A 13,003-nucleotide genomic window follows, 5' to 3' on the forward strand; every position below is an offset into this window, starting at 1 on the left:
AAAAGAGGAAAGAAAAAAAGGGGGGTGTTAAATTCTTTGGGTTAAGAAAATCCCAGCGAGAGTCGGGGAGGGAGGGAAGTGGAGAGAGGAGAGGAGAGAGGTTTGGTGAGGAAAGGGAGGAAGACAACGAGAGATCCGACGGACAGACAGGAGAAGAGAGAAGAGGAGAGGAGAAAAGAGGAGCAAAACCAGTAGCTTAAAAAAAATTGAACAACCAGCAAGATGAGTAAAAAGAGAGAGGTATGAACGCGAAGAGGGAGATTGAGAACGTCGAGGAAGTCGCTGTAAGTAGGAATAGTTCGTCGCAATAATAATCCTTGAAAGAAATAATAATAAATAAAATAATAAATTATCGTGGTCAGTTTCGCAAGCAAAAAAGACCAGCAGCAAGTAGCAGCAAAGCAAGTTAAGCAGCAGCGCAGCAGCGCAGCAGCAGCAGCAGCAACAGCAAGCAGATCTGGTATGTAATAGGAATACTCCCGAGTAGGTAATAATGGGGAGAATTTATCGCGAAAAGTCGCAAAAAGGAACCACTCTTCTGCTGCGGTTGATATCCGTACCGCTTTTACATACTCTATACCACCACTACTAATACTTGTACACTTACTACTAGTAGATAGCGAATAACTGACTTGCCTGACTGACTTTGCTGCTTCTATTCTTACCGCTTCTACTAACTAGATACCTACTGAAGAGTGCCGTGACTGACGATGGACCACGTACCTATAGTAGTAAATACTAACTACGGAGTACTTCCTCCAGCCAGACCAATGGGTTAGTTAGTAAGTAGTAGTAGCAGTAACTATAACAGTCAGATACCAACACACACAGTATTGTCATGCTAGGAAATGGACACTAATCCACCACAATTTATGCGACAATTAGAGCTGGTCGCGGGGCTAATCACAGCCCTGCCTCGAAGTGAATTAGGCGGGTAGCAGGGGGAAGCTGGTAACATACCGATTCCCATAATTACCCAGAGGGTACATGCCTGCTGTACTTTTGGGCAGGAAATTCACCCGGATTTGGTATGGGAGGTACAAACAGAGTACAGAGTGGTACCTCGGTGGGCTCGGTCTTACCCAGTTGGGGATTAGCGGCACCACACTAAAAGTGGGAAGACTCGTGGCCGCCACTGGAATGATAATCACCGTATTCCTGGGTACGGGGGGAGGCAAGAAATGTAAAAAAAGAGAGGCAAAAAAACCAGAGACACGACAGGCAGGAAAAATGAAGATGTAGGCTAAGAAAAGAAGAGACATGAGACACATGAATAACCATGTAGAGTGACAGAAAAGCCCAATCCCATTGAGACAACTAACCCCATCTACCAAACAGATACTACATCATAACACCTCACAACTACGTAAACAAGCGACTAAAAAAGAACAAACAGATATCTGTCTCTCACTCTGACTCTCACTCTTACTACTTCTTGTCTCTCTGGCCATCAAATCAAAGCCGCCAGATGATTGTTTCGGTGAAGGGCCTCCGTTCGGACTGGCGTCCCGTGGTTGGTGGGCGCCGCTGCCCTTTTAGGGGTTCGTCTTGTTCCTTTCTCAGCAGTGGTTCGGTTAGTGACTGTCGGACCCAGCATTTCACGCCCCTTGGTTCGCCGCTGCCCTCCTTAGCGGGAACCCAAATCCCCTGAAGGGGGGGGCCACTCATCACCGCCAACGAGGTGTCGCTCTCGGAGGAATGGCGATGATCCTCATCATCCACCGCTAGTAGTATGACGATGATCCATGGCCGATGATGTAGAGGCATGATGCTGCTGAGGTTGGATGGCCCTCTTACAATGTGATTTTTGGTTTTCCTTCCCTCCTACCCCTTCCCTTCTTCTGGTTCTTCTTCTTCTTGTTGTTCTTATTGTTGCCACGGATCAATCAACACTCGCCAACATTAACAGGACGGCTCGTCTTTTCCACTTTCCCACCCCCTTCCCCTGGCACGAAAGTCACCGAATTTTGCATGGCTCCATAGCGAAGCGAACCTTTCATTTTCTCCATTCCTCCTTAGCTCCTCCTAGCAATTGCCGAGGCGGCGGCGGATCATTAAGCCACAAAAAGGGCATAAGAGTGTATCAGTACGTCAAATGGGGCGATAATAGTCAGTCAGTCGGACCTAGTCAAAACGTTCTCATCAAGTCTTCAGGGGAGGTCATGCAACGTCGATCGAGCCATCGGATTCGTGGCTTTGCCTCCATCGCCGCAAGACGGGGTCAGGATCAATATCGGAATGCTTCGCTCGACCTTTCTTTCATCGTGCCTCCCGCTACCCTGACTAGTGCCACTGATAATGCACCTAGACGGTACTACAACCGGAGGTATCTCCCCCCTCAGTTACAACCAAAAGTCTTGTAATTGCCACCACTAGTGTTTTTTGCCTGCCGTAGACGAGATCCCAAAAAAAGCACATCTATCGTCTGCCTGCAGCAATAGGAAAAACGATGCATCTGTATATGGAGGAGTTGTACTTTGTGCTGGATGATCATGTATCGTCCTTTTAGTCCCAACCCCCCCAATCTGGTAGTGGAAGTGGGCTTGCGTACTTTTCCTTCTCTGGTCGGATTTTAAGCTCCACCACAAAGAAAGTCAACGGCTTGGGGCAGGACGATCCATTCCCGCGGGTTCGACACACCTTCTGACGGATCATGGCTGGGAGCGAGTGGGAGCGAGTGGAAGTGAGCAGCCAAAGCAGAACCAGGAAAGGATGTGCAGGCTGCCGATCCATCTCTCCCCATCCATCGCGCTTCGGGAACATGTGTCCATCGGAACATCGAATCACAGGGTTGATAATGTGACGAAAGTTGATTCAGATTTTCCCTTTTCCTTTTTTTGCCCCTGGGCTGTATGGGGTACCCCGTATGGCGCCTTCTTAACATAACACTACTAAATGGCTGGAGCCATGTATGCATTCATTCACCTACCGCGCGACAGGGATAGGATGGCTTCCGCGCATTGCCATTCGTCAGTGCTTTGAGAATTGGTGGGCAAGTGTGAGTTAAAATTCTCCAGCCCGGCTAGGAATGGACGAAGGAAGCTTTCCGACGGTCGTGCGATGAAACTAAGAATAATAATGATAATGGTAATAAAATAACACACAGATACGGGACCCGAGATGGTGGGAATTAAACCTCAATAGAAGAAATTGCCCGACCATGGGTGAGGCTTCGGGGAAGACGCGCGCAAAATTTTCTTTCGCAGCTTAAAGGTCTTTGCGCGCGCTGACCGTCGCCGCTCACCGTGGTTCATCCTCGGGGCAACTTCAACTATGACGGGTGAGAACGTCATGAAAGTTCCTCTCATTGGACCTGTCTGTTGCCATTGCTCGTCTTGTTTGATACTTTGATTGAAATTTTGGAGCATGTCTCTTCTTGTCTACCCCCTTTGGCGGATGGTACTTTCACTTCCCCGTGCTGCAATGTACCTGACTGGCTGAATGCAAGGCTCAGCCCCGGAAGCTCTGACAAAGTACGGAGAAGTCGGGCGCTATCAGCACCAAGAGACACAGGTCCCATCGATCTGATGGATGCAACTGAAACAAGTCAACGTCACAGGCGGAGCGACTAGTTATCTCGTAGGTTCTATCAAAGAACCACCAGCACCGGACAGATCGCATCTCAGCTCGACCGCTAGTACAATCGTGGCGAATTTGCAGCAAGGCGCTGCAGTTGCATACATGAGCCCCAACGGACGATGTCCGGAACGTTCCCCGGCGGCTACATTAGTTGCGCTGGGTCGGCGAAAACATTGCAAAGGCGATGTTCCGCGTCCTACTGGATGAGAAGCTCATCGCGAACATTGGTAGCTTGGTACGCTATACCACGGAGCTATTCCTCACTCCTCGCTAGACGCGTTTTTTTCCCTGTGAATCCGGTTATCAACACGAGGTCGAGCAGACCTGCAGGATGAGCCCCCAACTGCAATTGAGCAGCAAGTGAGCGAGCTCCGTTTTCGATGGAGGGGATGCATTCACCGGGGAGCGTTGAACAACAGAGTGCAAACTAGCCAGTGGAAAGCGTTCCTTGACCCCCGCATTGGTGCATGCAGTCGCGCTCCCCACTCAGCAAAGAGAGCGCGCGCGAAAGAGCTTGTGACCGGATGGGACCACGGCCGAACCCTTTCCTTTCCTTTTTCTCCCTTTGGGTCCTGACTTATGACAGTTGTCCACTGCCCGATGAGGATTGGGAGTAGACTTCCGCCGTATGAAGATGGAGGCAGATGAGGAGGCTTAACATGGAATCGGCAGCCGATTCAGGTAGGTAGGCACGTCAGTCCGACAGTGGTAGTAGAGGGGGGCCACCTAAGCAAGTTAAGGCTAAGTCTCAGTCAGTCAGAGTTAGTTACTGTGAATTCAGTAGTGTAGTAGCCTAGGGAGGGGGGAGAAGCCCGTGACCTCATAGTGGACAAGCAGGCACCCAACTTGCAATGAAGCATCCTCTCTGGCAGCTCTTCGAAGCGACGGGTGAAACCGAGAGAAGCGAGGATTCCCCGAAATATTACCATACATACAGAAGGAGAATACCAATGATTACGAGGACGTAAGGGTACCACGACTGGGCGGCCGCGTGACTGCCTTCTTGCTCCACTCGCCCATTCCATGGTTGACGGCCAGCATTATTATTCTTAGTTCCTGCCTACTACCCGCTTACTATCGTCTATCTACCCTACCTGTCTATCCATTTGTTCCCTTCTCTCTCTCATTCATGACTATGTAAATACCACATACTGCAACCCCACGGCATCCCAACGGGAATCACCTTGTCCGAGCTGTCCTCGCAAGTCAGACACTTGGCTCTTACCCCCCCTCTCTCTTCCGTCCAGTGTCCACTTTCCGGACGAGCTCCAATGAGCCCAGTGAAGGTCAATGCCACCCTGGCGAGTGACGATAAAGAACTGCCGATCTGGGATCGGCTAGTGGCTGAGGGGATTCTCCGCTAATAAGGACACTGCTGAGTGCTAAGACTCCCAGCAAGCACCAACAGTCATGATGCCAACCCGAATTCGGTTCTACCTGGCTTGATGCCTTTACCCGATCATTTGATGTCGAGGCACGATGATGAAGGATCATCGCGACCCTGACACTTAACCCTCCGTCTCCATACCTGCTCAGATGTTGTTCAATGCTCTCACACGAAATTAACACTAGGAGACCTGTCTGATTATCCCTCGAGTATCCACTCTCCACAGACAGAGCACGGAGGACGACCTGTCCAGCAAAATTACTCTAGTCTACCACATTCCGTCCATCCACCATCATACACAGTACACCTCGTTCAAGCCACCGATCGTCTTGCACAAAGAGAAAAATGTCTGTGTGGTGTGTGTGTGTGTCGCGAGAGAGAGAGACCTGATAACATAGACTTGAGTTGCTGCCGCCTACCCTCCTCCCAACCCAATCAATAGTCAACGCAGCCATCAGTGCAGAAACGGTCAGCCAGGAAACGCCCCCTTAAACCCATCCGGCAGGTCCATAACATCCTCCTACTACTGACCAGGGTCATTCTCCCATGGAATATTCTTCCCCTCCTTATCGTATGGTCGGCAAGGCACAGGCACCCTACCCCCGTGGTTAGAGACTTAATGTACTGTTATATGTAGTTCCACCTAGTGCTTCCAGAATAAATTAAATGATTCCTCCTAGAACCTTAGGTGTCCACCATCATCGACCAGGGGAGGGATAAAGGGGGGCACAAGGTCAATGCGTCTGCGTAGTGGCTTTCCCATTTTCTTTTTCCCTTCCACCCATGGGCCCCCCTCCTCCTTCATCTCTCGAGAGTAGATGCCCATTTCATTCCAAAACCTATTATGGGGCCTAAGTATCCACGGGCCCTTTAATACAGCTCACTATAGTATGGGTTCGCATACTTCGCTTATGAGTTTAAATAACCATCACTAATAACCATCCAACTATTATATAGATATAGATTACTAATATGTTGAAGGGCTGATGATCTATTTGTTTGATAGTATTGGGAGCTGCAGTGCGTGGTTTCTTCTACCCATTGGAAAAACCAGACAGGCATCTATACAGTTTCCTTAGACTTTGCAGGGCATTTAGATCAAGTGCGTGGAGAGTAGAACTTACCTACTGACTACAGCTGAGTACATCGAAAATACTTTCCCCTACTAGTAGTTATCATATGTTGATGAACGGAGAGGGCTAAGTAATTAGCCTGCTATGGTTTCAAGCAACAACATCTGATATTGTTAGCACCTGACCTATTACTTTGAGTAGTCACGTAGGAAACTAACTGCTAGTTAGTTAGTTACACTATGTAGGAACTTCGTTCCAGCTTACATCATTTTAACCAGTTACACGGCAACCAACTAACTCAAGTAGAATAGTTGAGTCTGGATGAGAGACACATGACCCAGCTCATTTCATCATATCACGTTACTTGCTGCAAACTCAAGATACTCCGTCAATAGTCACAATAACTACTTACCTACAAAGTAAAAGAAAACAAGAAGAAACAATTATTGATTAACCCTGTCCGGTGATATCATCATCATCATCATCATCATCATCATCATCATCATCATCATCATCATCATCATCATCATCATCATCATCCCTCCTCACTAGTTAGTTACTTACCCAACTAACTAATCACCTTACAAGTTCAACAAGTTTCATCCAGTCAGTATACACTGCAACGCAGCAACTACTGGCTAGTATACACATTTTAGTCAAATCTAAATAAATCAATAACTAACTAACTTACTTACTTCGTAAATGGCAAGATCACATTCCCAACGAATACTAAATAAATAAATAAAAAGAAACCTCAAAACAAAAAAAAAAATAAGAATAAAATCAATTATACGCCCCCCATCTACTTACGGAGTACTCCGTACACCTTTCTGACCAAACCTCTCCCAAAAGAGAAAAGAACAGAAAAGAAACAATTAATCAATTAACTAATTACCTATGAAGTAAGCAGTAAAGTAAACCACGGCCCGCAAGCCATTATATCATATAGTCGGTCAAGCCAAAAAAAAAAAAAAAAAAAAAAAACAACCCCCAAATCTCACACCCACTCACCAACTAAACAAGACAACACATAACAACAACGACAACGACAACAACACAACAACACGGCACGGCACAGGACGGCACAACACATTCCCATTTCCCTCCGCTCCGCTTGCTTACTATGTAAGTTAGTATTGTTAATCCAAGATGGCAATAAAAAAAAAACCAATTCAATGAATGACATGGCCGGCCCTTCCCCCGGGGAAGATCGGATCGGGGGGCCGAAAAAGCAGCAGCAGCACGCGGGACGGCACGGAGGGATTGATTGAATACTAACTACCAACCAACGTAATAACTAACTAACTACTTACTGTACTTTGTAGAGTCATACCTGTCTCTAAGTACTAAGTACTAAGTACTAACTGTCAAGGAAAAGTATCATCCGGAGGGTTTACTCTAATCGGCAGGTACTAAGACATCATCCATCCCATCATCCGTTGGGTTGGGTTGTAGGGTAGATTCTGCCTTTTTGGTCACTTTTACTTTTTAAGTGAATGCTGGCTGGGCGCGCCTGTCTAGCCGAGCTGGCGGATGGATGGATGGGGTCAATCTGGTGATCCTGCCATGTGCGATGATGTTGTTGATGATGTCGATGTCGTGGCTTTTCCCCGGTTTTTCATTTCCCCGGGTCCAACTAACGCAGGCTACGGAGGTTTCTTCCACGGCCATACTGCTGGCATCGGCTTATGTGGCAAATTTGTTCTGCTGATCAAGACATCATGCATGTTCTGTGTTATGTATGTAGGTGAGTATGGCTGCCGCGCCCTACAGATGACGAAGGTAATCGTGCTTCCAAACGCCTGTTCCGGTCCTAGTGTAGGTATTCCTGAAACTCCTAACATACAATCAAACCAACCAACCCATTTGTACAGCAAGTGCTAGGCCGTCGGCCGAATGACCCGGATCATGCAAGAGACGAGGTCGTCTTCCACTGGTACAATGCCCGCAGCACCGCGACACCTCCTGACTGTGTCTCAACAGTGCGTCCGCGGCCACGATCGTTGTAGTCGTTCGGCGCATAATCGCGCTCTGTGAAACCCGACCGCTCGGGTGCAGTTCCCCAGCCCTGCAGCTGTCGTGTGGAATCGAGTCCCAGCGTCTCGTCCTCGCTGGGGCCCTTAGAGCCACGGCTGCGGAGAAGTCCCGTCAGTGCCTCCGAGTCCTCACCCTGCGCCCCATAGTTTTGATAGTCGATCGCCCCCTGCGGCAGAGGACTCACGTCGGTGGCGGTGGTGTTTCCCCACCACTCCCCGATCTTGCCGTCGCCATTCTTGGTCAACAGAGCGGCGTTGGCGTTGTGCTCGATCCAGGGGCGGTATGTTCGGCATCGTGCTTGGTGCCACTCGTATACGTACTGCCAGCCGTCTTCCCCGTCCCCTGTGCGGTTGGCACTGGCCAGAAAACGCAATTCCTGCGGCCGGATGTCTCGGCAGAACTCGGCCAAATGATGAAAGAAGATACCTTTGAAGGTTTGTCCATTTTGGGAGCAGCTCCCGGAAGAGTCGCACGCATCTTCCAACACACCTCCGCGGCCAAGCCCTTCCCACTGCTGACTGCCTTTGTCAGGCCATCCGGTAGCCAAGAGCACATCATTGACCAATCGGTGCCCGTCAGATAGATACTGCTGCAAACCGGTAGCTAACCAAAGTCCCCTTAGCCCGCTAAGGATCACTCCCTGGTTGTATGTATATACCATGGTGTTGAGAACATCACATTTGCGCGTGCCAGGATCATCGGCACTCTTCCAACCACTGATATGGAAGCCATCGCCATAGAGGCCATTGGCACCCGTCATATTTGAGGCATTTAGCCACGAATATCCCTCGATGGCCGCCTGCAGATGAGTTGGGTCGTGAGGGTAACCGTCTGACCAGTTCTCATCGTCCAATGTGGTCCCCATAAAGGGTGAATCAATAAAGTCTCCGGGGAAGTAGAGATACATCCCGATGCTAGCGGCTATGTACAGCTCATTGGTGATGGCATTCTTGTAGGGCGTCAGGTAAGGGCTCCAGATCATCCCGCCATTACACAAGGAAACGTCCCAACCCCCGGACGCAAGACCATAGAACACACGTGCCCGATGAGCCGCCGGAGACTGAAACTGGGTTCCATGCCAGAGGCGTTTTGTTGTCTCGTTGGGTGAGAAGGGGTCATCGTAATGCAGGTCGCTGTGCAACACTTGGAACTTTATGTTCTCCAGCCAGCCCAAAACAACCCATAGCATGTCATCGAAGGCCTGGTTTCTTACAGCAAAGGCATCCTCACCGAAGTAGAATGCTGAGGTTTGGTCAAAATAATGATTAATGAGATTCTCGAATCCCAACGAATACTGTTCAGTTATATCTTCCAGCTGTTTGTGATTCCCACTGGCTCTCTCTGAAAGGAGGTCCGACAGTACATCCCCCGCCGTAGAAGTCAGTGAGGAGAGGGTGGCGGAGACATGAGTCCCAAGCACGGCAGCAGTCCAATCGATACTAGTAGGCCAAGTGCCTTGCCAAAGCTGGAAGTAGTCATCCTGCATCACATTGAGAGCATCCAGCAAATCGTTGTAAGTGCGGCTTATCGAGCCGATCGGTTCACTGGGCTTCTCTGGAGCAGGAAGGGGAAGTTGCTTTGACGGGAGATCGGTTGAATCCTCCAGCGGAATTTGCGCATTTGGAGACAATGGCGCAAGGACGTCCTGCGACCGCAACGCCAGCGCATTGGTCTCAGAGAAGACTGCAAGCAAGCAGAGCAACCTATGAATAGCAAGTAACGCACGCATATTGAAGACTTTCTAGTTGTAAGTCCTTCAAGCCCGCAGTGAACGACTGGTCTCGTGGCCTGGACCTGGTTCCTGGTAATCCAGGGCGGAGGTACCGATAAGCAAGTGTTCGAGTAATGATTCGAGGTAACAATACGTGAGGATTGACTTTAAGCACGCAGAACTCGAGACAGACGCGGGGAGAAAGAGAGCTCAGAAAACCGCCAGCATCCAACGAGCAGCGAGAATCTCATGAGGCATATTTCAACAGTCAATGGTCCCCAGGGCGGGCCATGAACGAGGGAAGGAAGTGGCGTTGAGCGATAAGTTTGACGTTCGGCCGTTGCGGGGAAGGAAAGACCCCCGGGCTTAACTAAGCCAGCCATTCGCCGTGCTTTTCAGCCCTCCGGCTGACTCTCCGCAGCTCAGCTGCTGCCCTCATCCCTTCCAGCCTCGTCCTCTCCACGCTTGATCATCGGGGCCTCGTTCTTGGTATTCCATCACGCGCCTGGGCTGCGGGGATCTCATGCCCGATTCCTGCCCGCCCCCCATCGACCTTCTGATCGATCCCTCGCAGAGTCTTATATAGTGTGCATCTCACGCACCTCTCTGATGACCAATAGCAGTCATTCGGATCTACAGAACTCTATCTGGACTAAGGGTCTTGGGATGATTGATGTGAGGTCGAAAGACTTGCCCATGTGCTGGACGGAAGGAGAGATCAATAGAGCAGGAATGCTACAAGTATAGCCCCATCCACATGAGCATCATGGGCAGTGGGTTTCATCTGAATTAATCTTGGAACTAGTAGAAGTTTTGGGATATCCTGGCTTGATATATCATGCGAGCGAGGTTCTGCTTCAGCTAGGTCAGCGATGAGCATTCGAGCAAGCCACGAGACAAAACAGCAGATGGGAGAGATGACAGAGGTCAAGAGACAGTATTGAAAAGAGGGATGGCAACGGGGAAATGAAAGGGAAAACCGGGCCGGGATGCCGGAAGAAATAAACTGCACATACCATATCGCTGAGTATTTACGACGCCGGCAAATATCTCCTCTGGCTGCAAGCCTATGAGTACCCTCTTTAGAGGAGCATAAAACTGTTGTAAGAGATATTGCCGGCTGTAACCACTGCTGCTCACGGCGCCCATCCAACCGTGACCAACATGCGCGCATCAAACCGACAGAGTGTCGTCTGAATGGTTCAACAGCCGTGTAGTCCTTGAGGGCGAAAACAAAGGCAAAATCAAAACGCTAGACGCGACGAGGCAAGAGAAGGCAAGATATAAGGTGCCTGCCAAGGTCATAAAGTAGAGCAAACAAAAGTCAACTCCTCAATGCTGCCACAACAATACGCTTAGTCTCTAGCCTCCTCCGCTCCAGGGCTGCGACTCCTATCGCGGCTCCTGCTGCGTCCCCGTCCACCACGACCACCTCTTTGTCCAGCATTCTTTCCTTTGTTGTTCGATGGGGGTGGCCGCACAAAGGCGAAGTCGACCTGGATTGTCTGGTCCAGCAATTTGGATCCGTTCAAAGCCTTGATGGCTTCTGAGGCTTCGGGGAGGGTGGAGTATTCAATCAACGCGTAACCCTGAAAGAAGCCGATTAGTATTTCATCTCATGTGCGATAACAGTGCAATCTAATCCAAGTGAACCTGGGATTTATCCAGCAACGTCCGAAGAATGAAGCCTAGGCAGACGAAGAACCAAAGATACCCACCTTCACATAACCCGTCCGGCGATCGAGGTTCAGATTGAAGTTCTTGATCTCTCCATATTCAGCAAACAGATCCGTCACGTCCTCCTCAGAGGCCTCTTCATGAATGTTGGTCGCGATGATAATCCATCCTTCGATACTGCGCACTGCAACAGCTGACGCTTGCGTTCTCGGATCAGAGGTATTGTTGCCCGACTGCGCGGGGACCTCTTCCTCCACCTCCTCCTGCGCCACGGGAGGGTCGACTTCCATTTCTGTAGACATGATGGGAGGGAGATGAGACTGGATTGACCGAAATTAAAGGCTCGAGAAGGGTGGATAAAGGGAGGGGATTTTGGTCCAAGGTGGGCTGTTCAATGACCAAACTGTTGCAATGCGATGGATCTTCGCGAAGCTTGCGGTGTGCTTATGTAATCGAATGATATCCAACGACGGTCAATGTTGATGGCCATATTATACTAAGTCCAATGCCACGAATATTAGTCGAGATTAATGATCGACAGAAGTATGAAATAGGACTTGTGAGTGGAGGTCTTATGTTTGATTAATATGTAGAGGCTTCTCCCGAAAGCCCTTCATAGCAGTTTCATATACGCAGTATAATATATTGCACCAATGAACTACTAAGACATAAGAGCAGATTAGCGATTCACGAAACATGGGAATTGCAACACTGAAGAATTTTTAGTTTTGGAAGTTTAGTTACAGCTCTAGCGACTGAATCAGTTGGGTGTATCGCAGTGAAGATATATGTATACTAAATGCAAGCAGATAGGGTTTATACTAGTATCTAGATGCTCAATTAGTGAAAGATGCAACAATTTCCAACAAAATGCTCATGAAAATGGATCAAGAGCTCGGGAGATACAACAGGCTAAAAACTACTACTAGCTAGCTCGGCTGTATTTCCATGTTACTGTTCACCTTTCAAAAATCAAGTTGCGCCTGCAAATCATGTTGTCCACACAGAAGTTTCTCCTTTTTACAACTTTCCGTTGCCTCTTCACTAAGTGAATCAGCATCTCATCATACTTTGCTAGCGGCATAGTATAGTGCTTGGATTCATTCTCTATGACCACACTCATCCTTTCGCAGAGACTGATAACATGATGTCGATGAATGGGGCAGATATGAGGGATTTATGGGACTCTCTGTTGAAGACACAGAGAAATCTAAGCCGTAAGACATCCACTGCCATCAATTAAGATACTGACACCAGTAGTACTTTGTAAACATGTCGTGAAATCCCGTGTTCCTGCTGAGGATGGTGTTCTGGATCTAGTCTGAGTAGCTGAGAGCCGATAATAGAGCTTTCCCTGCGTACTTTTTGCTACTGTAGAAACAGAACTTTGGCTGGATATGAGTGAATTGATGCCAGCTCCTCGACGTGAATGTGATAAACACAGTGACAACATGAGACCCATCCTCAGTTTTGCTGCCCCCGTGGCCTTCTTCTCCTTTGTACTTGCTCATTATCATCGATATAGACAAGCTGTTACCC

The 13,003-nt window shown here is 48.9% G+C and overlaps 3 protein-coding genes across 3 annotated transcripts; 1 reads left to right on the forward strand and 2 right to left on the reverse strand.

Annotated features, from left to right (window-relative positions):
- Positions 1–1,784: 1,784 nt before the first annotated feature.
- AKAW2_11491S (uncharacterized protein) lies at positions 1,785–2,363 on the forward strand (the record flags this gene model as incomplete). The annotated part of the gene is made up of 1 exon (XM_041683981.1): positions 1,785–2,363. One exon carries the CDS (start codon positions 1,785–1,787, stop codon positions 2,361–2,363), a length of 579 nt encoding a protein of 192 aa, XP_041538211.1.
- Positions 2,364–7,945: 5,582 nt separating this feature from the next.
- AKAW2_11492A (putative glycosyl hydrolase) lies at positions 7,946–9,805 on the reverse strand (the record flags this gene model as incomplete). The annotated part of the gene is made up of 1 exon (XM_041683982.1): positions 7,946–9,805. The coding sequence occupies one exon, from the start codon at positions 9,803–9,805 to the stop codon at positions 7,946–7,948; it is 1,860 nt and encodes a 619-aa protein (XP_041538212.1).
- A 1,337-nt stretch (positions 9,806–11,142) lies between these two features.
- AKAW2_11493A (RBM8 family RNA-binding protein) lies at positions 11,143–11,766 on the reverse strand (the record flags this gene model as incomplete). Its single annotated transcript, XM_041683983.1, has 2 exons — positions 11,143–11,376; positions 11,506–11,766. The coding sequence occupies 2 exons, from the start codon at positions 11,764–11,766 to the stop codon at positions 11,143–11,145; spliced, it is 495 nt and encodes a 164-aa protein (XP_041538213.1).
- Positions 11,767–13,003: the final 1,237 nt, after the last annotated feature.

Source organism: Aspergillus luchuensis, chromosome 1, assembly GCF_016861625.1.
Source record: "Aspergillus luchuensis IFO 4308 DNA, chromosome 1, nearly complete sequence".
NCBI classification, from domain to species: domain Eukaryota; kingdom Fungi; phylum Ascomycota; class Eurotiomycetes; order Eurotiales; family Aspergillaceae; genus Aspergillus; species Aspergillus luchuensis.